We start from the raw sequence: 23,376 nt of genomic DNA, 5'->3' as shown, positions 1-23,376 counted from the left end.
CTTGCTTTACATTTTATATTGAGATTATATTTTCTAATTTTCTTTACAGCCCGTGATTGTAAATAGCTACCTTGTCTCAGCTCGGGAAATGTTATAAGTATAGGCTTTTGTTACTTTTTTAGCTGAATATGCTACTTGTGTGTATTTTAATCACCACAGCACATATTTTATTATAGCACAAGTTGTATAAATAATTTATTTTTTATATTTGTTGTTTGTGATAGCCTCAAAGTATTTATACAGATATGTTATGTAATTTATAGCGGATTTGTTTTTGCACTGAATATCAACCGTTACCTCACGTCTTGAGTAATATACTGAAATTAGTTAGACGTTTATCGGTGGTTACTGGAAAGGGAAGGGTCCTTAAGTATGGGAAAACCTCTGAGCAGACCGGACTGTCTTCGCCAAAATCCGTCATGCGTGGGGAAGGGTGAGGAGGAGGACCTGAACATCGAGGACTGCTATGTTCCCCAGAGGTCCATTTACGACACAGTCAGACTCAATGAGCAGATTGACTCGGGTTCAAAGGGCAGCCTAGCGTCACGGCACTTTGTGGGCACTCTGCCCTACAGTCACCGCACATTGGACCTGAGTAGCCTTTGTGGGAACGGGGTGCTGTCCTCTTCCAGTGCCTTCGAGCTGCGTGGCCGTGACGGGTCCAGACCCGACGAGCGCGTGCCCTTCGATGGCCTGCGCCTCAACGGCGACATCGTTCGTGGTGCAGGCACTGCCAGGCCTGGAACTCACCTGCCAGAGGAACGAAAGGAACAGCCGCCCCAGCAGGGCCGCCGCCGCTCCTGGCGAGCCCTGGGCCCCTGTGGCCCCGGGGATGGTGCAAGCCTCTCCGGTACTCTACGTGCAGACTCTGCCGAAGAGGGCCGCCACCCAAGCAGGAGCGGGACTAGCTCGCTAACCTCAGAGGACGATTCGGGCCTGTATAGCCCCACGGCCGAGCGGGAGCGCCGAAGACGGCGGGGCGCCCAGGGTCCTGGAACAGGGACGAGGAGCATGTCCTCCACAGAGGCCATGCACATCTCAGAGGAGCTCAAGACAGGGTGTTCCTTCAGTTCAGGGCAAGAGGAATTCCCTTTCAAATCTGGTATAGACACTCTGCCCCCACTGGGTTACTACATGGCTACATCTCAGCACGAGGCACAGTGGGGGGATGATATGCATGGGGTCAGCTTTGGGCCTACAGATGTATTGGAAGGTGATGAGGACTATCGGAATTTGTATGTCCGCATCCCTATGTTACTGCCTAACGGCACGCGCTCTGCAGGCCGCGACTCTCTGGACTACAATGAGCTTCCAACTGCTGAGCTGGTGGTTGACCTTCCTGCTGAGGAGGACTGCGAGCTGGTCAGTGTGGTCGTCACGCAACCCGAATCGTGCATTAGTCGAATCGGACCGCCAGATTTAACCACATCTAAGGAGAAAGTGCCACCGGACCCGGACGGCGGGACCTCGGACTGTGACATGGAAGAGCTAGAGGACTTTCTTTGGTCGGTGGAGAAGGAGGCATGTTTAGCCAATGGGGGCGGCCAGATGTTCAGGCGCATGGCTGACGAGGAGATCGAGAGTCTTTTAGCGGTGTTAGCCGCCTGTCCCGAAATTGACCTAGCGGGCCTCTCCACCCCCCAGGTACCTCGAACAGGATATACTTTTTAGGAGAAACTCAGCATGGGCAATTTTACTGTCTGGCCCTGCAAGTGTTTAGCTTGATAAATGTGACACTTCTGATTACGGTATCCTTGGAAACGTGCCTCTTAGTGCTTCTTGCATATTGAATTACGGGATGCCTGGATTGAACGCAATGTGCTGACCTACCTGTGACTAGCTCCTTATGATCTTCCACAGCTGTGTCTTAACTGATGTCAATAGCTCCCCTCTTCAGACAGCTTCCTCCCTACTGAAAGTGTTTTTGCAGAATACCGGCTCCCACATTTAAAAACAGCTTTGTGCGTGTAGTTGTTTTTTGGGAACTTCTCAGATGATAACAGCCTGATAATATAACATGTTGGTATGATTAGATCAGTCATGCGTATGAGCTATTTTTCCACTTCAGGATAAGTGCAGCATTAATACAGTAAGAATGAATAATTTTGGCATTATGTTAAACAGATCAGGGGGGCACAGTGGGTTGGCTCTTGTCCTGCTCTCCAGTGGGTCTGGGGTTCAAGTTCTGCTTGGGGTGCCTTGCGATGGACTGGCGTCCCATCCTGGGTGTGTCCCCTCCCCCTCCAGCCTTGCGCCCTGTGTTGCCGGGTTAGGCTCCGGCTCCCCCTGACCCCGTATGGGACGAGCGGTTAAACAGATCAAGATCAGCGATGTGTATTAGTGTCAGAAAGTAGGTTTCTTCCCATAAAATCTGATTTAATGATTACACATAAAATATGGATTTAGATATAAAAGACCCCTGGTTTTGCAACCTATGGGTTTTTTTTCCCTGGCATTAATGCAACAAAACAGGAAGCAGCAGGTACTCTAGTGAGATGGATCTGATGGTTGCCGGTTCAAATCCCACTTGCTTCTGTAATATCCTTTGTGCCAGTAAAAAAAAATACCCAACTGAATAAATGTATAATATTCCTAGGTTTCACCTAAATGAATACATGTGAATGTAACATAATAATCCTGCTTAATTCCCAAAGACATTACTAAGATCTAAGGGGCTGTCCAGTCTGTATAGCTGTTTATTTTCATTTCTAAGTGTTTTTTTTTTTTATTGTCGCCCTCAGTGCAATAATTATAGTGCTTTGGTTCTAGGTCTTTCAGAAAGATGAAATCGAGCCGCTACAGGCCAGCCTGCAGGACCTCAACAGCCTTGGTCAGGGTCTCATCCAGAGTGCTGCCAAGAACACCAGCACACAGAGCCTTGAGCAGGACCTGGAGGATGTCAACACCAGATGGAATACCCTGAACAAAAAGGTTACCTCACACTTCGTGTTTCCTGTCACACCTATGGAATGAATATTGCTTTTCTGAACCAGATCACAAAAGGATATCCTGCTAAGTCCTCCCATGAGGTGGAACTGGTTTACCGGGCCGGTTCAGCTCTTTGTTTTGTTCATCAAGAAGTGCCCGAGCGATCCGGATTCGCTCACGCCGCCGTGTTTGTTTGAAATGCTTCCATCAGGTCGCCGAGAGGTCGGCCAAGCTGCACGAAGCCCTGTTGCATTGTGGGAGGTTCCAGGATGCCCTGGAATCCCTGCTCAGTTGGCTGACAGACACGGAGGAGCTGGTGGGCAACCAGAGGCCCCCCTCGGCAGAATTCAAAGTAGTGAAAGCGCAAATTCAGGAGCAGAAAGTGAGTACCTTCAAGGCATTATTAAGCATAAGCAGTACAATTTTGCAGATGAAGTCTAATTTTCTCTAAATCCGATCACCAAGGTAAATTAATAGAAAGTGTGTAGTGTATGATCAGACCATACTTTTTATGCACTTATGTGTATGTAAATACAATAACAGTGTGAGCCAGAAGGTGTTTAGAGCTGTCACTTTGCAGCCGAAGGACCTGGGTTTGAATGGGGAAAAAAAAAAAAATTGTGTGTGTGTGTGTGTATATATATATATGAATTGGAATTATCCATTATAATTTGTGCATGAAGTCCTAGTAATGACGTCAGTTTGGATACACACTCTCTGCTTGTGTGCATCAGCTTCTACAGCGGCTGTTGGACGACCGCAGGCCTACGGTGGAGCTGATTAAACAGGAAGGCGGGAAGGTGTCTGACCTCGCAGAGCCTGCAGACAAGGAGAAGATCATTAAGGAGATAGACAGCCTAGGCCAGAGATGGGACGCTCTTCTCAAGAAAGCAGAAGCCAGGTCTGTGCGACAGCCCCATTTAATCAGCCTGTCATATAAACAACGTAAGGAACATTTTAAGGACAGAAAATATGCATCAATCATTAGCCAGGTGTATTATTAAAGAATGTGCCAGCAAGTTGGAATGAGCTCCCTCTGTCACTCAGAACTGCTGAATCTCTGTCAGCATTCAAGAGGGATCTCAAAACATATCTTTTCAGACCCACTTCTCTACTATCTGCTTTACAAATTTTTCCATATTATGTGTTTAAATATATATACATTGACACATATATTTGTGTATATATATATATATATATATATAACTCAGTCAACTATATATGCAGCTACTCATGTAACGTATGCTTACAGAAATGGTGGTATTGGACTAAGAGACTACTTTGAGAATCGGGTATCTGCATCAGTATCTGTCCATCTGTTGGTGAAATGTACTTTTGTTTACTCTGATTTGTACGCCACTTCGGAGAAAAGCATCCGCTTAAAGGAGTAAATGTAACCGTAAGTTCCGTGTTAGTGTTGCTGCCTATTATTGTTAATTTTTTAGCTCATTCATGGGAGACTTCTGGAACGTTCTATTACACACACAGTCTGAACTGCTTGTTCCTAACGGGGTTGCGGGGAGCCGGAGCCCGGCCCGGCAACACAGGGCACAAGGCTGGAGGGGGAGGGGCTACACCCAGGACGGGATGCCAGTCCGTTGAAGGGCACCCCAAGTGGGACTTGAACCCTAGACCCACCGGACAGCAAGCCCCGGTCCAACCCACTCCGCCACCATGCCCCCCTTTCTAGTGAACAGTCCATAGTAAAACAGATGTCGAAATAATAATGTCAGATGATGGATGACAGATTATGCGTTATTGTTTTATCTATTCACACTGCGTCCTCTGTGTTGAACTACTGCAGGCACAAACAGCTCGAAGGCATCCTGGTGGTGGCGCAGCAGTTCCACGAGACCTTGGAGCCCCTGGTCGAGTGGCTGAGTGCCACCGAAAAACGTCTGGCCAACTCCGAGCCTGTCGGAACCCAGACCAAGAAACTGGAGGAGCAAATTTCCCAGCACAAGGTGCCAATCGTGACCTCTTATCATCCCCGCTCCTCACCTGGATCATTTCATTCCTTTATTATTTAATTTAGTTTTCTCATGCCTTGGCTGTGTTATGTTGATCTGCTGTATTTTTATTCCTCTGGCTGTTTGCGCGGTCATTATTCTTTGTTTATTTAATTTTTAGTCCCATTTCTTTTGTTTCTTTGTGCTTGTTTTCCTGTCCATTTTTCCCCCCTTCATTCCTGGTAATCAGGCTTTAGAGGAGGAGATTATGAGTCACAGTAAAAACCTGCACCAGGCGATCAGTCTTGGTCAGATGCTCAGAACAATGAGCTCCGCAGACGACAAGGAGCTGGTCCAGGCCAAGCTGGATACGGCTCAGACGAACCACATTGAGCTGCAGGAGAGGTGCCGGCGCAGGGCTGAGATGCTGCAGCAGGCCTTGTCTAATGCTCATCTCTTCGGGGAGGACGAGGTGGCTCTCATGACCTGGCTCAGCGAAGTGCACGACCGACTGAGCCAAGTGTCCGTCCAGGACTACAGAGCAGAAGTGCTCGAAAAGCAGGCGGCAGAGCAGCTGGTATTTTGTTTCCTTGCGGTCGCACTTTTACTTTTGTTTTTCAGTTGCATTCTTCATTCATCATTCTGTTGCGTTCTGTTACTTTGGTTCTTTTGCGTTCTCGACGCCGTTGCAGCCTCATTTGTCTCTGCAGTCGGTAAATTTTTGTTTGCCCGTGTTAGGCGCTTCACGAGGACATTGAGCTCCGAAGACAGAATGTTGACCAAGCAATTTCTAAAGGATTGGAGCTGCTGAAACAAACAACAGGTGAGTTGGTGGCGAAGGCGGCTGGTACGGCGCACAAGGTGGCGTAGTCGTTAGAGCCATCCCGTTCCACTCAAATGACCTGCGTTTGATATTCTTGAGCGACATTCATTCCCTGAATTGCTCTTGTAAAAATTGCATCTATAAACTGGTAAACGTGTGACGCTTCAAATTCCAGATATTTCATTCACATTAATGGAAAATCACGGAAACGTGAACTGAAAAACTTAAAGTTTGTTGCCCATTTAAATTTGTCCTGCTTTATTCCATCATTTGAGGGATTTCATAAATTTATTCTTAAGAGTAGATAACTCGTTTTTGTCTGCTCCCGTTGCAGGCGATGAAGTTCTAGTCATTCAAGGGAAGCTAGAAGGAATCAAGACAAGGTATGCAGAGATCAATGCAATGAGCAGCAATGTGTCCAAGACCCTGGATCAGGCACTGTCCCTGGCTGTGAAGTTGCAACACACCCATGAAGACCTGACCCTCTGGCTGGACAAAGTAGAAGCTGAACTTGAGGCATTTGGAGCCCAGACCATGGTAGGAGAGCAGCTCGCCCAAGCCCAAGACAGACAGAAGGTAAGCACCAACCTCGATTTATCTTGCCCATGAGGCATCGTGGCATGCTGTTTTACGAGGTCTTGCCAAAAGTTACCGCACTGTTGGGTTTCATAACTTTGATGCTGTAGAAAGTATTCATCGATATAATGTGGCATGAAGGAATTTATCAAGAAACAACCCAATTTTTGTTGCCTTTGATTGGATTCCAGCTATAACAATTTTTTTTATAAGGTCGTGAGCATTCCTATAAGGTTGGCTGGTACAAACTGGTTAGCATTAGTTGACCTATTGCTGAACTTTTTAACTGGTTCCTTCACATGACAAAATTTTGGCAGTTTGATTACATGCTCTCCAGCTCCCTGTCAGTTTTTGGTTTGAGTGTGACTTCAGTAGAATCGTCACTGCAACGCAAACGCTCGGAAAGGAACGCCTAAGGAACGGTGGCCGATTTCCATTGAGATCGTGCTTCCCGTCCATCCAGGAGTTGCTCCAGGAGGCCAAAGATCACAAATCGCAGCTGGACGCCCTGAACGAGGTGAGCAGCGCCCTTCTGGAGCTGGTGCCTTGGCGGGCACGCGAGGGACTAGACAAACTGGTGACGGAGGACAACGAGCGCTACAGGCAGGCCAGCGACACCGTCGGGCAGCACGTGGACCAGATCGACGCTGCCATCCTGAAGTCGCAGCAGGTGAGACGCAGCTCTGTCTAGGGTGGTAGCGGAGGGTAAATAAATAAACAAGGACACAATGGCCCGCTTCTCTCCGCTGCGTCCAACAAAGAGACCCCCCTCTGATCAAAATGCAAATGACCCCTGTGGGTGATTGGTGCTTTTATGGTGCAAATGCAATCTGTATTCAGACCAAAGTTCTGCTTCGCTTCAGCCAAGAGCCTCATGGGAGTCTCCGTATCTGTTATTGTTGCTCACCAGACGTGGTGAGCGGGCAACTTGCTTTCAGCGAATTTGCATTCAATTATTTGCTCATTAAAGAGCAAAGGCCATATGTTGAGTTCTTTTACTCAAAATGTACATAAGAACCAAGTCCCAGATTTTCCAAGCAACACCAGTATACTTTCAGTTCTTTACTCACCGTGGCTTTTGTTCAATTTTTTTTGTACACGGTTAGTTTTATGATCAGGCAAGTTTTCAGTCTGCTATATATTTAAGTATTATAGTAGTACTGTTCCATGTGTTTGGACTGGGATTCCGTGATGTGCCTGCGCTCATTTCACTGGGTGTGTTTTTTATGTCCAGTTTGAGCAGGCGGCCAACAATGAGCTTGCCTGGCTTACTGAAGCTGAGAGGAAGTTGGCGTCGCTGGAAGAGATTCGGCTCGAGCAAGACCAGACCACGGCTCAGCTGCAGGCGCAGAAGGTCCCTCTAAAGCACCCGTTCCCAGAAACGTTCACCTGTCGCTTTTTTGACTCTCTGGGGATAAACACTGGCATGAGGTGTCCATGAGAGGCATGTTCAATAAGAGAAAAAACCTTTTCCCTTTTGGCCAGACCTTCTCAATGGATATCCTGAGGCACAAGGATGCTGTCGACGACATCGTGAAAACGGGCGAGGCCATCATGAGCACCAAGGATGAAGAAGAGAAGCAGCCTTTACGGGTAAACATTGTTCCCACAATAAAACCTCTCATTCATTACGGAAGTCGACCTTCCTTCACTATTTAAAGGGCCGTTGTATGAATTGGCAGCAGGAGGTGCAGTGGTTAGAGTTCATACATTAAAAATTGCGTAGGTAAACAGGTAAGTCATTGTAAGAGTAACTATAAAGTATTTGGAACATAGAGTAAATTGCCTTCGTTGATAAATGAATATATAATAATAACTGATTTAAAAATTTGCAGCTGTATAAATAGGAAGAGATGCTTAATGTACCAACCTGATATAGTAATTTGCCTTGGAGAAGGTGTCAATTAAATGAATACGTGTAAATTAATATCTTCATATGCCATTTATAGTAATTTTAGTTAACACACTTGTCCGGACAGGTTAGACAGACTTTCAAGCATTTAATGCGGATAAAGAAAAAATATCTTGAATCTTGCTTGTTCAACGACAAGGCTCATTAATAAAACTTCTCTAGTGAAATATCCAGCTGTATGAATATGTTAATCACTTTGGACATAGTCATCGGTTAAGCAACTGAATAATAAAACTATAACCTCACAGTAAGACAACAGCATAAGAACAATGAACGCAGAGTTCTGAAATGTTAAAAATGTTTCCCCCAGACCCTTTGTTAGAGTAGACTCATCATTCCCTTAAACAAACAGGACAAGATCCAGGCTCTGATGGAGAAGTACAATGCTGTGAGTCAGTTGAACTCGGAGCGCTGCCTTCAGCTGGAGCGCGCCCAGTCGCTGGCCAGCCAGTTCTGGGAGACCTACGAGGAGCTGTGGCCTTGGCTCCAGGAGACTCGCGCCAGCTTCGACCAGCTGCCCATGCCTGCCATCGAGTACGAGGCCCTCAAGCAGCAGCAGGAGGAGCTGAGGGTGAGAGCTCTGCTGCTCCCTACCTACCACTCAACCACCTGTGCTTTTTTCACAATCCAGACTTTGACACGACACATATTTGAAATTAATTTTATTAATAACAAGGGTTCCTAACATGTGGTCCACAACGTGCAGGGAAATATAAATCTTTAAATTAAATTTAAAAATAAATAAAAAAAAAAAAAAAGGCACTGGCTTCCTTTGAAAGTAGCACTATTTAAAGTACGTAAACCAAGTCTAAAATTATTAATATGCTATTACTGTCTGTGACATTATTCTAAATGAAGGGAATTTCAGTGCAATAAATTTAATAGCGTATTTTCACTGAATTTGTTTGTGGACATTTTTCTAGGAAGGGTCCTAAGCATTAAACAGATTCTTAAGGTGACCCATGGTTTAGAATAGAACCCCTGGTCTTCAAATGTATGGTCTGAAGCTTTTTCTTTCAGGTTCAGTGCAAAAAGCTGAAACTGTAGCATTAGCTGTTAATATTCATATATATTCTATCCCTTATTCAGCATTGGCCAGCTGAACCAAATTTATTAGCTATAGAACTTTGGCTTTCATAAGTTCGTATTTCTCACAATTCCTTCCCCTCTGAGATTTTTGTTTTCCTCTCCTCATTTGCCGTTTGGCTTATTTCAGATCAATACACTAGTAAACTACCTTGTTTATTATGTCTTACGCTGTTTTATCTTGTGTGCTGTTTTCCAGTGCTGTCACCTTGTTGAGAAGAACACCATATAAAAAAATTGAATTTTATTTATAACTAATGAAGCCTTTTGTATATTTTACCCCAGAAAGTAAACGAAAGTTCAGTAAACTGAACTCCATTTAGTTTACTTGTATTTTGTTTACTTGTTAACATCTGATATGTCAGTCACCCGTACATGATGGTACAGGCTCTTGGATATGTTAGCCCTGCAGTCTGGCTCATGATGCCGCTTCCTCTCCAGCAAATGCGGGAGCTGATCGCCGAGCACAAGCCGCACATCGACAAGATGAACAAGACGGGGCCGCAGCTGCTTGAGCTCAGTCCTGTGGAGGGGCAGTCCATCTTGGAGAAGTACTCTGCTGCCGACATGCAGTACACCCAGCTGAAGGCTGACGTCAAGCAGAGGGCATCTGCACTGGATGAGGCCATCTCCAAATCCACCCAGGTGATACATAAATGCATCTGTCTTCTGCTCTTACGTTAGTTCATTTAACGGATCCTTGCTATGCAGTTTGTGGCTGACGCCTTTATCCAAGGTGATCTATGGTGCTAGATATCCTACACTAGGCTCCTGACAATTATTCACTCATCTTTACAAAAGAGCAGTGTAACACACACCCGGTAAACGCAGTTTAGAGTCACCAGTTCACCTGCAGCACACCTCTTTGGACTGTGGGAGGAAACTGGAGCGCATGGAGGAAACGCATGTGAATACGGGGAGAACTCCGCACAGATTCAATAGGGATTGAACCCATGTCCGAACCCAGAGCCCAAGAGCTGTGAGGCACCAGCTCTATCCACTGCTCCGACACACTGTCTCTTGTCTCTTACAGTGTGTTTCTTACAGTGACGTCCGCTGTTCTCACACTGTCCTCCATCCCCTGGCAGTACGATTGCCTCAACATGTTTTTCAGTTGTGTTTTTTTTTTTTTTTTTTGCATTAAAAACACTTTTAATCTGCCTTGAATGCCAGATCACTGGTGTGTCCCGGAGCCTTCTAGTATCAACCTGCTTTTTAAAAGACACAAGTCTTGCCTTGTACTGTCAGGTTGTGTTTAATAAATTGGGTGGGGCGGGGGTTCAAAATTAAATTTGGTTTGGTTTTACAATGACTGCTGTTAGTGACATGAAGAGATTTTGTGGAAAGCTGAACTTTGTAATAATAGAAGTGTTGAAGATATATTCCAAAGCAGAGGATGTTTGATAAGGTGCCAAAACGAACAGCAATGAAAAAACCTGATTATAGACCGGACTTGTTCTGAAGCTTTGTGTGTCAAACGCATTGTCTGTCACATTTATTTTTTATTAACTAGAAGGATGAGACCAGCAGCTATGAGTCTGTGGATATTCTCAAAAAGAAATAAATAAAAAGAAATAAAATTCACTTACATTCCCTAATAAATAATTTGAATATAACTTTAGAATGTTTGAATATAACACTTGCATAACTTTAATTCCATAAATGCACTTAAGCAGATCTGGGGCAAATATTTTGCATTGGTGAAATAAACATGCTTGCAGTATCAGTCACAACTGTGGGTGCATTTGTTGGAAATGATTTTTTCCTATAACTGAAAATGTTTTCCTACCCGTTCAGTAGCAGTTCCCAGAGATGTAGGACACTTGTGGGCGCTCATCTGTCCAGTTCATTGTATATAAGTATTGGGCACTTTTCCAGGTGTACTCAAAGTTTTGACTGGTACTGCACCCTACAGCATTTGTGAAAAGCACAGATGACAAGTATTTCACATGCGAGTTGTGCAAAACTTGATGCTCATTGTTAACTTCAAAGAGCCGAGCTTGGCACGTAAAACATGCAAGGAACCCGGACAGTCTGCATGTGCTCACACCGCTTCTCTGGTCCTCGGGGTCTTAGTTCCACGACAAGATCGACCCCATGCTGGAGTCCCTGGAGCGAATCGTGGAGCGGCTCCGCCAGCCTCCCTCCATCTCTGTAGAGGTGGAGAAGATCAAGGAGCAAATTGCGGAGAACAAGGCTGTGTCTGTGGACCTGGAGAAGCTCCAGCCAGCCTACGAGACCCTGAAGCAGCGTGGGGAGGAGATGATCGCCCGCTCTGAGGGGGCAGACAAGGACATATCCGCTAAAGGTACACCATGCATTCCATGTAATTACATTGCCATCTTCCAGCAAATTACAATATCTTAGCAGTGGTTGGGCATTGAAGCGATTAATGTAAAGTTCAGCTGTTCCATGTGGGTTTTAGTGCCACAAGTCTGTAGCATGCTGGATGGAATTTATTATGGTAAGTGTAAAGTGTTTTTTTTTTTTTTGTTTTTTGTTTTACTCCTTTAAGCTGTGCAAGACAAGCTGGACCAGATGGTGTTCATCTGGAATGACATCCAGGCACTGCTGGAGGAAAGGGAAGCTAAGCTCCTGGATGTGATGGATTTGGCTGAGAAGTTCTGGTGTGACCACTGCGCCCTCATCGTCACCATAAAGGACACCCAGGACCTTCTGAAGGATCTTGAGGAGCCTGGCGTTGATCCCTCGGTGGTAAAGCAGCAGCAAGAGTCTGTGGAGGTCAGTGGAAGAAAGTTGAAAATGAATTATTTATATCTTTGATTGTACGTATGCTTATGATGCAGTCATGAAACATCTTACTCTTGATTGCTTCTATCCAGTTTACTATGTACCAAGTTTGTTGACTTTTCAGAGCTTCAAGGAAGATATAGATGGACTCCAGGACGAATTGGATGTGGTTCACAACCTAGGGGCAGAGCTCATGGCTGCTTGTGGGGAGCCGGACAAGCCTGTCATCAAAAAGAGCATCGATGAGGTAATGCCATAATGTCTTCCGTGGTGGACCACAGAAGAAACAAATGTTGAAACTCTTCATGGATGTCAAACATGCAGTTGTCTTTTTCATTATCTATCTTTGATATTAGCTGGCATGGTGAATATATGATATGATATCATTTTTATAGGCTTCTGTAGAGATGAGTTAAGTGTACACAGTTCATGACAAGTGGGCTCCAATCTTTCCCAGGTAAACTTGGCCTGGGAGAACCTGAACAAGAGCTGGAAGGAGAGGGTTGATCGGCTTGATGAGGCCATGCAGACAGCAGTCCAGTTTCAGGACAGCCTTCAGGTAACAACATCCCGCAAGAAACACCATGAACAACTGGTATTATCAGTAAAGCTACTCCATCACAGTTTTTCTGAAACGCATGTAAAGGGCTGTCCTTCTCTCAGTTTGATCTGATCACCAGTGCCTTGATCTTCTTTCTTGAGTAGGTCAGAAGACTTTGTCCATTTCACACTTGGACTCCATTGTCTCCTTCCAGCAGCTGGAGAAGCCTATTGTTCTGCTCCTGAGGGCCATAAACCTTTTTTCACAGACATGAAAGATGTGAACAGAAGGGAAATTAGTATTGTTCGGACATGCTCTGATGACATTTACAGAGAGCTTTTGATTAAATGGGCTGCACTGGTGTTTGCTGATAGCGATGACATCATAAGTACGAGCTTGTTTAGGAGTTGTTCACTGTAAATATAAGGTGCCACATCAGTTCACATCTGGCAGCCATTCCTGAGCATGGAAAAGGAAGAAAACACCAAAGTCAGCCTTTTCTTTAAAAATTTTGTTTAAAAAAAAAAAAAAAAAAAAATGTGCGGTGTGTCAGTGACTGGTTTGATCAGGGTGCATTGGCAATCTAATGTAAGTAGTAGTTTAATCCACTAAAATGTTTTTAAATTATAAAAGTCACTGAGTTACTTCTTACCCCTACAGGGCATGTTTGACTGGGTGGACATCATCGAGGGCAAACTGGACTCAATGCCGCCTGTGGGGACTGACCTGGAGACGGTGAAGCAGCAGATTGAGGAGCTGAAGGTACTGTGTTTCTCTACAGGCTTCTGTACATCTCAAATCCTGTGCACTGATTGAATATTATGGCTTGAATTGCTGTGTGAAATATTCCAGTCTTTGTTTCTGAATCTCAGAACACTTGCTACATGCTAGATTTTTCACAATGCATTTGTCTGATCAGGCAATGAGGTCTTCCCAGCTCTTCTGCAACAGGTCCCAGAGATTTAGGACCTGTAGCATGTTACTTTGCTTTCATTGTTCTGTAAAGTTTGTCCCATACAAGAATTACCCAGCTTGCCCAATAGTACTCAAATGTTTTAACTGGGTTAAGGTATCTATGTGCATACTTGTATTTTATATAATAATTTGGACTAGTTGTAAGAAGTTCAGCATTATACAGCATTGTCTTTATAATGTTTTTTATGGGTGATTTCTGAGTCATGGCACATGCTTTGTTCTCAACATGAATTGTGGTTTTAGACCCTTCTTGTGGTATAAATCTCAGCATGAGATTGCACATCTAGTCATGAAAATGACATGGGGCATAAAATGTTTCTCCACAGGAGTTCAAGAGTGAAGCCTACCAGCTGCAGATTGAGATGGAGAGACTCAACCACCAGGCCAGCCTTCTGTTGAAGAAGGTCGCAGAGGAAGTGGACCGATGTGCCATCCAGGAGCCCATGACGGAACTCAAAATGCTGTGGGACAACCTGGATGACAAGATTATAAACAGACAGGTCTGCTCACACTGCCTGGGAAATATGTACTTGACGTAGCCAACTGATGGCTTCACAAAGAACCCATTTAATTTTTTTTCTAAATTGCACTAATTGTTTACTTATTGGTTAAGTCAGGTATGCGATTCAATGAGAAACTGCACAATTAATGACACCCAATAAGCCTGAAAGGAAATCTCCAGGAAACTGCTGCTTATGTTCTTGACCTTTTCAATGAATGTTGTAATTCCTGCAGCACAAGCTGGAGGGCGCTCTTCTGGCCCTCGGACAGTTCCAGCACGCACTGGACGAACTTCTGACGTGGCTGACCCACACAGAGGAGCTGCTCAGCGAGCAGAAGAAGACCAGTGGGGACCCCAAAGCCATCGAGATTGAGCTTGCCAAGCATCACGTATGTTTCCCTTCTGTTCTCGATACCACCATAAACATACGTGACTACAGTCTCGAATAGGGTGTAATGAGAATAACTTCTTTTGGCTCCGTTGAGCTCATGTTTATATTTTGAAGAATGGAAAATAAGTTCTCTTTTCATGTTACCTGAATCGTGCTGAAAAATAAATGAGTGTATTGAGCGTTTTGTTTATAATTGCAGTTAGACAGTGTGGGTCATTATGCCAAAGAAATAAATAGTTATTATGGAGCCATTAAGCATTCTGTTTTTTCATCAAATAAGGAAATCATAGCTCGCTGGAATTTTCCCATGAGCCCCAGTTCTTTTCAGCCAAGATCAACAGCAAGCGATAACCGACCACATTTAACGTAAAAGTGAGCACTTCACCTCCTTGAGGTCACAAATCCATCTTTGGAGTAAAGTGCAACTGAAAGTGTTTGAGTAATTCCAGTGTAAGATGATACACACCAACCACAGTTCAGGTTGGGGTTGACCATTCATGTGGGCGGGTTTCTGAAATGTTGAGGTTTTCCAGGTTAAAAATGGAGGAGAGCATTTGCTCTGTTGCTTCATGGGCCTCTGCCAGCCTGTAACATTTTTAAAGGATTTTATCTGATGTTCATTTTGAACTTTATAGGAGGCTCCTGTTCCTTGTTCTTTTTATTCTTTAGATGTTCTTCTCATTGCTTCGGATGGATAGGACTTGTTTGCACATGTGTGGTGTTTGCACAGTGATGTTGAAATAATGAGCTTTGATTCAGCTGTGTCATGACCTTGGAAATTACTTGTGATTTTACTTTGAAGATTGTGCTGAAATTATTTTTAATGAGCACCAGAATCTGACAATTATGTAAGTAACTACATGACTTTATATATGAAGATGTCTAATGTAGTAGAGATGTAGAGACATTGTTGTGATATTATGAAAGAATATGACCCCATAGGGACAGCAAGTGTAGTGTTTAGAACTGTCACCTTGCAGTCCGACGGTCCTGGGTTCAAGCCCCTGCTCCTGCTGTAATACCCTTGAGAAAGGTACTTCCCCTTGACTGATACTGTAAGAATCCCTTGCTATATAAACAGATGAAGTGCTGCAAAAAGCTACCTGTACCAACTCTACCACTGTGGATTGCTTTGAGGAAAAAGTGTCAGATAAATGAATAAATAATACATTGATTATGTATTTCAGGGTTAGTGGCAGACCTTTCACCAGTTGGTTAATCAAGGGTGTGATTTTTTTGTTCTCTGGGAATCCAGGTGCTGCAGAATGACGTTTTGGCTCACAAGTCCACTGTGGAAGCTGTCAATAAGGCTGGCAATGACTTGATGGAGTCCAGCGCTGGGGAGGAGGCCAGCAGTCTTCAGAGCAAGCTGGAGAACCTCAACCAGCGCTGGAAGGCCATCCTGGAGAAGACAGAGCAGAGGAGACTACATCTGGACAAGGCCTTGCTCCAGGTATATGCTCCTCAAATCCTTCCAGATGTTTTATATGCTCTGGCAGGGAGGTGGAACCTGGCAGGGGCATCTCTCGCACCTGGGGCCAGGTGCCATGATTTACAGCCCTTGCTTCGGGGTGTAGGTATATGGTGTGTCAAGATCACAAAAAGAGTGTGTAGCTGTAGGCGTGGAGATGCAGTGAACCTCTTAACCTCCATGTGGTTCTTTGTTTTTCTTGACTTTGAGTGAGTGTTCTCATCTTTGAAAAGGAGGGAAGAAATAAAAGAAATTGTGAACCAACTTTTTTTTTCATACAAGGAATTTTGAAAGGATTTTTATCAGGAGAAAATGGGCCTATGTGACTCTAACGGTCGTCTGGCTGGAGAAAACGGGAATGTGTTTTACAAGGTCTGGAAGTTGTGGAAGCTTTTTCTATGAGAAACATTAAAAAAAATGATTCATGGCCTATTTTTAGAAACCTTTACTGTGAGCTGTTGTGGTAGTAGCATGAAAACTATGCAAAAAAGTATTGTCGTATAATATTTTTTTTTCAGCCGGCATTTTTTCACTTAGACAAAAGCAATAATTACCAATTTATAAAAAAGGATCAATTTTCTCATAAATCCACCCACCTGCTGCAGTACCCTTGATCAGAGTGTTTACTCTGAATTGACAGAGTAAAAATTTCCTGGCTGTTTAAATGAATAAATCACTGTAAGTAGCTTAGACAGTCCTAACATTGTAATTTGTCTAATAATGGTTAATAATACAATTGTTTTCCTTTAAATCCCTGTAAAACTGTTCTTTCAGAGCCAGCTGCAGGAATGGGATGTTGTGTCTGAAGAGGGACTTAAAAGCTCACACATTAAGAGCTTAGAAAGCCTGCCTTTCCTCACACCTTTTCACATATTACGACCTGTTGGGCCCTTTGTTCTCCAACTGGCTGCATTGTTCCGATGTTCTTGCAGGCCCAAGGTTTCCACGGCGAGATTGAAGACATGCAACAGTGGCTGAAAGACACGGAGCGTCAGCTGTTAGCATCAAAGGCAGTTGGAGGTTTACCAGAAACGGCCCGGGAGCAGCTTAATGCCCATCTGGTAGGTATTTAAGAATATGAAAGACCCATTACAGATGGCCAACTCTTAGAAACCAGTGAAGCTTCGTCCAATTCTTTTTTCAAGCGTGATAAGTAAGTGGCATCAGACTACGAAAAAGCACACAACTGTGACCCTGCAAAGTGTTGTGGATGAACCTGGTCCTCGGTGATCTTTTGGGAGAGGGTCCACTCCCCCTTGAATACTTATTAACTCAGGCGCTTAAGATTTATCGTTTAGCTTTACCCCGGGCTACCATTTAATTTACATTAGAGGTGGACAAGCTTGAGTTATTTTCCAAGTGATAAAGTTATCCTTGTGCCTCATGCAGTGAAACGCTCTGCATAATTACAGAAAGATGTCAGGGGGATTGGTCACTGCAGCCTTCCCTATGTTAAATGTGGTACAAGGCTGTGATGAATCTTCCTGATCAAACATGATAGGACTATTCCATAATAAATTCATGGTAATTATTAGCTTTATTTAAATAATAAATGTGCTTATTTGATGCATTTGGAATATATTTTTCCCACAATTTCCACTTGAGGTTACCCTACATATTTTGAAAATGAGGCTTAATTAGTTGCATATGATAGGATAGAAATGGTGGTTTGTACTTTAAATGTCTAAGATGCGTGGGATGCAGTGTCACAGTGGGTTGTGCAGGTGCCTCCTGAGCTGATTGATGAGCGCGGGGTTCGAATCCAGCGTAGAATGTGTGAAGTTTGCAGGTTCCTCCCAGTGTTTGCACCCCGCTAGATATCTATGGAAGGAAGCAGTGGGAAACCACTTCCATTCCTCATACATTACAAACTAGAAGTTGGGGTTAGTCATGCATGAAATAGTGCTTCTGCATATGTATTATATGCAGGTGTATGCATGCATATACTGTATATGTGTGTGTGTGTGTGTGTGTGTGTGTGTACATGTATATGCGGGCAGACACAGGTACAATGTATATAATATAACATGCAGAGGACATAACACGGTCATTCCGCGAGTGCTGTATTTTGACCCAATAATTAAGCCTGGCAGTAACAAAGTATATGTACAGTGTAGTAAAGTGAGGGGCTCGTCTGATCATGCCTCATCCTCTGTTCCTCAGGAGCTTTGCAGTGCTCTGGAGGCCAAGGAGGAGCTGTACCAGCAGCTCTTGCAGAAGGGCCAGCAACTCCTCACCATGGTCCACGAAGGCCAGGACATCAACACTGAACAGGACCTCCGCAACCTACAGGAGAAGTGGGAGTCTGTGCAGACTAAAATAGCGGAGAGGAAGGTGAGCCATTTGGAAGAGCGGTCTGCACAGGTGCCAGGCTTGCAGACAAGAAAATAGTCAGCCAGATGCTCTTCTTATCCTCGGGAGATATTGCAGATAAGGAACATTTTTGATCAAAACCAAAAAAATGAGGGGAGCAGGTGGTGGTAGGAGCTGCCACCTTTGGAACTGAAGGGCTCAGGTTCTTCTGCTGTAGTACCACTGATCAAGGTATTTCCTGTACATTGATTACAACACTTTGGAGAAAAGTGTTAGTTAAACAAGTCAGTGTAAATGTAAGACCCTACATAAGGTCCCATGTGCTGGTGATTATGTGCAGGGAGCAAGGGGGGGGGGGTGGTCGCACACTGTTGCCGAATTCCATCTCGTGAGCTAAGTTATCTGAGTCGCCATGGAACAATGTGACCTTCTGATCTACGGGCTTGTCATGGAACGAAAGAACGGTGGGCGTGACGTAACGGCACAAAGAATGCCGTAGGTGTAATTTCAGGACGGTTTTGTTCCGCTGACTTTACCCATTTCCTTAACGTATCAGCCGCCTTTGTTAATGAGGAGACCTTTTATACACGGTCGCAAGATCGCTGAGAAAGCAGGGCAGCGTGTGGTTGCGCACTCACAATGGAAGAGGACAGGATGGGTAATTGGGCTCTTATTCCGCTGCCGGTTCTCATTAAGCCAAATCTGATTTCCCTCCAAATGACAGAACGCCTATTTAACAAAGTAAACAGGGCCAGGAATATACCTACAGACAGTTATTAGAACGCTAAGAGACAATTAGCATGCTTCTGGAGACTCAGAAACGTTCTGTGCGGTTCCTTTCATTTGATGATTCACTGCAACTGTGACACATGTTTTTGTGTTTTAAGTTTCCCTTACACAAGGGAAACAAAAGCTTTATGCGAATTAACCTTTTCCGCTGGCTCTGTTCTGCTTAACCGCACTCATGTCTAATGATTTCATTTGTGGATCTTTATAGGATCCATGCTCTTTCAAGATCCTTCCCTTTTCCTTTCATTTAGGCAGGGAAGTGAATTTACACTCATACGTCAATGTGTTCATTTAGCAGTTGCTTTTTTACAAATCGATCTACAACTCAATTATACAGATCTATAGATATAGATCCAAAGACTTGCTGTTCAGGTTCGCCCATAGTGTGTGACAGAGAGAGTGTGTTCCACTGATGTATGGATGAGTGACCCAGTGTAAGTAGTGTATCCAGCAGTGTAAATCACCGCGGTTAATAAGGTGTGTGGACTCATAACACTACATCGAGTTCATTGGAAGTCACTTTGGAGAAAAGAGTCTGATAAATGGATAAATGTTAATGTAGATACAAGATCACTGATGAAGTTTGCTTTATACACATTTTTCAAGTAGCTGCCAGTAGAGGTGAGAGTTAAATAGTAAATAGATTTGTGATCATGGTAGATGGTGTGGTACAAATTTATGTAGCTGCCAGGAGGTTTTGAAGGGATTCAGCAGTTCTGAGAGAAAGAACCACACCACACTGGGACCAAATTGAGAACTGATGGACTTTTGGTACTGGACGCCTCATGAGCAGGACCATCAGGTGGTTGGAGGTAGAGGAGCGCTGCCCTTCTGCAGAGGTTTAAAAGTCATGATTTCCTACAGGAAAAAGAGTGCTGATCCTTAAGAGACTCTAGTCAACAGTAGCCGGAATCTTGAACTTGATATGGGCACACATTGGAAGCCAATGGAAAAAGCAGGGCAGACTTCCTCTGCCATCACATGAGCCTGAAGAAAGTTTACTTGTAACACATTGGCACGCTATTGCGGTTAAGTGGGCACAGGCGGTGATGCTCATACGTGCTACTGACGGTTTTCTTCTCACTTGCCTTTGTGACCAATTCAGACCAAACTGGAGGAGGCCCTGGCACTCGCCCTGGAGTTCCACAACTCCCTGCAGGAGTTCATCAACTGGCTGACTCAAGCGGAACAGAGCCTGACCATGGCCTCCCCCGCGTCCCTCATCCTAGAGACCATCATGTTCCAGATCGACGAGCACAAGGTGAGCTTACTTTGCTGTTTTGGGAAGGCAAGAGTGTGGTTCAAGGCGCTTGATAACACAGAAAGACAGGCGGTGTAGCACTGCAGAAGCACGTCTACTGTAATCCAGACAGATTACAAACTGTGTATATGCATTATATAGAAAAATGTAATTTCTATTTTGGCACTCAAGCTTTTTGCCAATTTTTTTTTTAAAGATCGGGTTATGCAAGTAAATACATGATTCGGATTTGGATTTTTTTAGATGCAACGTGATTAAAATTCTGCAGCCTTTTTTAAAAAATAGTGTTTTTTTTCGTTCATGTGTGACTCGCTGTGCCGCTGGATCACCAGGTTTTTGTGACGGAGGTGAACGCCCACCGTGAGCAGATTATCGAGCTGGACAAGACGGGTACGCACCTCAAGTACTTCAGCCAGAAGCAAGATGTGGTGCTGATAAAGAACCTGCTAATCAGTGTGCAGAGCCGCTGGGAAAAGGTGGTGCAGAGGTCCGTGGAGAGGGGCCGTCTACTGGATGATGCCAGGAAGCGGGCCAAGCAGGTGAGGTTCCTCATCCCGCTCCTGCGCTGACTATAATGCTGTACACTGGACCATTGCTTACAGATGTTATTGTTTCTCCCAGTTCCATGAAACCTGGAACAAACTCACAGAATGGCTGGAGGAATCGGAGAAGGCCTTGGACTCTGAACTGGAGATTGCCAATGATCCAGACAAGATCAAGATGCAGTTGGCCCAACACAAGGTGGTAACTTTAACCGCTCAGTATCTATCTATCTATCTATCTATCTATCTATCTATCAAAGGCTTTGGGGTAGCTGATGAAGCCATGCATTAGTGCATTTCAGTATGAATTTCTTATCAAATGGTGTCCTGGTGTCTGGTGTCCAGATTTCTTCAGTTAATCCTGTCCTAATTCCTAAAAACACAGAATTTATTGCATCATCCTCAATTTTGGATACTCTTGATCTTGGCAGTAGAAACATGTTATGAGTTTAACCTGCTGGGTGAAGAACACACTCTCCCTTTCCTGGCTAAGGTCATGTTTTGATGAAAATAGCAATTGGTGAATACTGGGCAAGCTGTATCGATGTATTGATGGTGTTTTAATAAGAATAATAAATGTGCAAATGCTCTGTCTTGACGGTTGGGCTACGGTTAGGTCAGTGAAAACAGGCTAGCGGAGGTAGAGCAGTTGCTTTGAAGCCTTGATGACTCAGTTTCAGTCCAGGAAGCAGAACTGCGATCGATGATATTACGTGCGATTACAGGAATTGTGTCGTTGCCTTCACAGCTGCTTTGTCTAAAATCCCCTGTAATTACAGTCCCTCCCGGGATTCCTTGTTTCATCACAGGAAACAAAGCCATGCTGCAGAGTGATGAGCTCTTCATCCTTTAATGGCACATGATGAACACATGAGGTTTCACTTTGCGGTTTGCTGAGAGTTTATCATGCTCCGAAACCGTTGCAGTCATTACGTTCGGTCAAGTTCTTTGCCGATTTAAATGGCGATTAGTTAAAGCTGTCAGAACATCATAGAAATTATTTAAATTAATTTAGAAGCTGCCTGGTAGAGTTAAAACCATTTGAATGAAGCAATGAAAATGCTGTGAATATCTGATGCAAGTAGGTGAAGCTGTTGATTTTAAAGATGACTTTAAGAATGAATCCTAATTATATTACCTTTAATCTGGCTGCATGGACACCCAGGAGTTCCAGAAAGCTCTGGGGAGCAAGCACTCGGTGTATGACACTACGATCCGCACGGGCCGAGCGCTCAAAGACAAGACGTCGCTGCAGGACGACACCCAGAAGCTGGACGACATGCTGAGCGAGCTGCGGGACAAGTGGGACACGGTGTGCGGCAAGTCCGTGGAAAGGTACGCGTCCCCGCACCCTTAGCTGTGGCTCGGAGACACGCATCTCAAGAAACCACTTTAGGAGTGATGAAGGGCACCGCCGTTCCGTGGTGCCATTGTCGATGCACCCGGTCAGGTCCATGCAGGTCAAAGATGAACCTATTTGAGATCCTTATTTCGAAAGCTTTCTGTCACACTTGGAGACGTGAATCAGTCTTCAAAGAGGTATATAAACACTTCCATTGATGGAGGCACTCCAACAGTGGCTCACCTCCTGAACTTTTATGGCTTTTTACCGCTTCAGATGATAGCCACTTATTCTCACTCACCCGAAGAAAATAGGAAAGGCGGCTCGCTAAGTGACAATCATCTGGGCCGGTATGAGGCGAGCGCGACTCGCTTGGTAAACATACCCCGCCGGTCCGTCCCCTCCTTGCCCTCCTAGCGTCAAGTTGTGTGTTTCCTTCCAGGCAAAACAAGCTGGAGGAGGCCTTGCTCTTCTCGGGCCAGTTCACGGACGCCCTGCAGGCGCTCATCGACTGGCTGTACAAGGTGGAGCCCCAGCTGGCCGAAGACCAGCCAGTCCATGGGGACATTGACCTGGTGCTGAACCTCATCGACAGCCACAAGGTGTGGCATCGTCAGTCCGATCCAGGCAGACTTTTCCCCATTCGGGCCAGTCAACTAATACTTTGCCTTCTTTCCTCTTTCTGAAACATGCACTTTGTGTTGAAACAATGGATTGAATTAGCAGCGGCATACTGGCAATTAATACCGTGTTTAGGTTCTCTCTCTCTTTCCCTGGTGTGTGGGCTTTATAAGAAATGGCACCCGTGTCCAGGGCATGCTACCGTGCTCTGCTTTGTTTCTCTGTTTATTTTTAGAAGTCATCGTTCAGCTCACATGTAGGACTTTGACGCTAAAGTTTTTCTTGTCTTCCTGTTGAAAAGTGTTTTGTGGGTAATAGTTGTGACATGAGGCACTAATGGTAGAGTGACGGAATTTCTGAGTCATTACAGAGGATCAGATACTTAGTGCAACTAAAGCCTTAAGCAGAGTACCGTGGGCCTCATTACACACACACACACACACACACACACACAAGGCTTTAATGTTAGAAATGGTGAGGTTAGGGTTAGGGGTGACGCCCCTTCGTTTATTCGCAGGTTAGATCTTGTAGAAGTCTTGGAGATAATTATGGTAATTTAAAAAGTTAAATTGTAAGACATTAATTTTTTGTTATCTTTGAATT

The 23,376-nt window shown here is 44.5% G+C and overlaps 1 protein-coding gene across 10 annotated transcripts in view; it reads left to right on the top strand.

Annotated features, from left to right (window-relative positions):
• The window catches only part of dst (dystonin), a 170,918-nt gene that overhangs the window by 129,407 nt on the left and 18,135 nt on the right, over positions 1-23,376 (top strand). For 9 of the 10 annotated variants that reach the window (XM_029251529.1, XM_029251530.1, XM_029251538.1 and 6 more), the window contains 27 exons: positions 2,770-2,931; positions 3,140-3,310; positions 3,663-3,829; positions 4,733-4,892; positions 5,128-5,454; positions 5,616-5,700; positions 6,035-6,276; positions 6,740-6,946; positions 7,511-7,630; positions 7,762-7,869; positions 8,541-8,759; positions 9,716-9,919; positions 11,351-11,582; positions 11,790-12,016; positions 12,150-12,272; positions 12,483-12,584; positions 13,227-13,328; positions 13,868-14,041; positions 14,277-14,432; positions 15,690-15,887; positions 16,838-16,966; positions 18,069-18,239; positions 20,113-20,268; positions 20,601-20,807; positions 20,890-21,009; positions 21,976-22,145; positions 22,595-22,754. In XM_029251529.1, the coding sequence (XP_029107362.1) occupies positions 2,770-2,931; positions 3,140-3,310; positions 3,663-3,829; positions 4,733-4,892; positions 5,128-5,454; positions 5,616-5,700; positions 6,035-6,276; positions 6,740-6,946; positions 7,511-7,630; positions 7,762-7,869; positions 8,541-8,759; positions 9,716-9,919; positions 11,351-11,582; positions 11,790-12,016; positions 12,150-12,272; positions 12,483-12,584; positions 13,227-13,328; positions 13,868-14,041; positions 14,277-14,432; positions 15,690-15,887; positions 16,838-16,966; positions 18,069-18,239; positions 20,113-20,268; positions 20,601-20,807; positions 20,890-21,009; positions 21,976-22,145; positions 22,595-22,754 (4,599 nt within the window). The remainder of the gene's footprint in view (positions 1-2,769; positions 2,932-3,139; positions 3,311-3,662; positions 3,830-4,732; positions 4,893-5,127; positions 5,455-5,615; positions 5,701-6,034; positions 6,277-6,739; positions 6,947-7,510; positions 7,631-7,761; positions 7,870-8,540; positions 8,760-9,715; positions 9,920-11,350; positions 11,583-11,789; positions 12,017-12,149; positions 12,273-12,482; positions 12,585-13,226; positions 13,329-13,867; positions 14,042-14,276; positions 14,433-15,689; positions 15,888-16,837; positions 16,967-18,068; positions 18,240-20,112; positions 20,269-20,600; positions 20,808-20,889; positions 21,010-21,975; positions 22,146-22,594; positions 22,755-23,376) is intronic. The other variant, XM_029251536.1, reaches the window with a different exon arrangement.

The sequence above is a fragment of the Scleropages formosus genome, chromosome 4 (genome assembly GCF_900964775.1).
Source record: "Scleropages formosus chromosome 4, fSclFor1.1, whole genome shotgun sequence".
Taxonomy (NCBI): Eukaryota; Metazoa; Chordata; class Actinopteri; order Osteoglossiformes; family Osteoglossidae; genus Scleropages; species Scleropages formosus.
The sequence above is the reverse complement of the archived record's forward strand: the minus strand, read 5'-3'. Positions and strand labels throughout refer to the sequence as shown.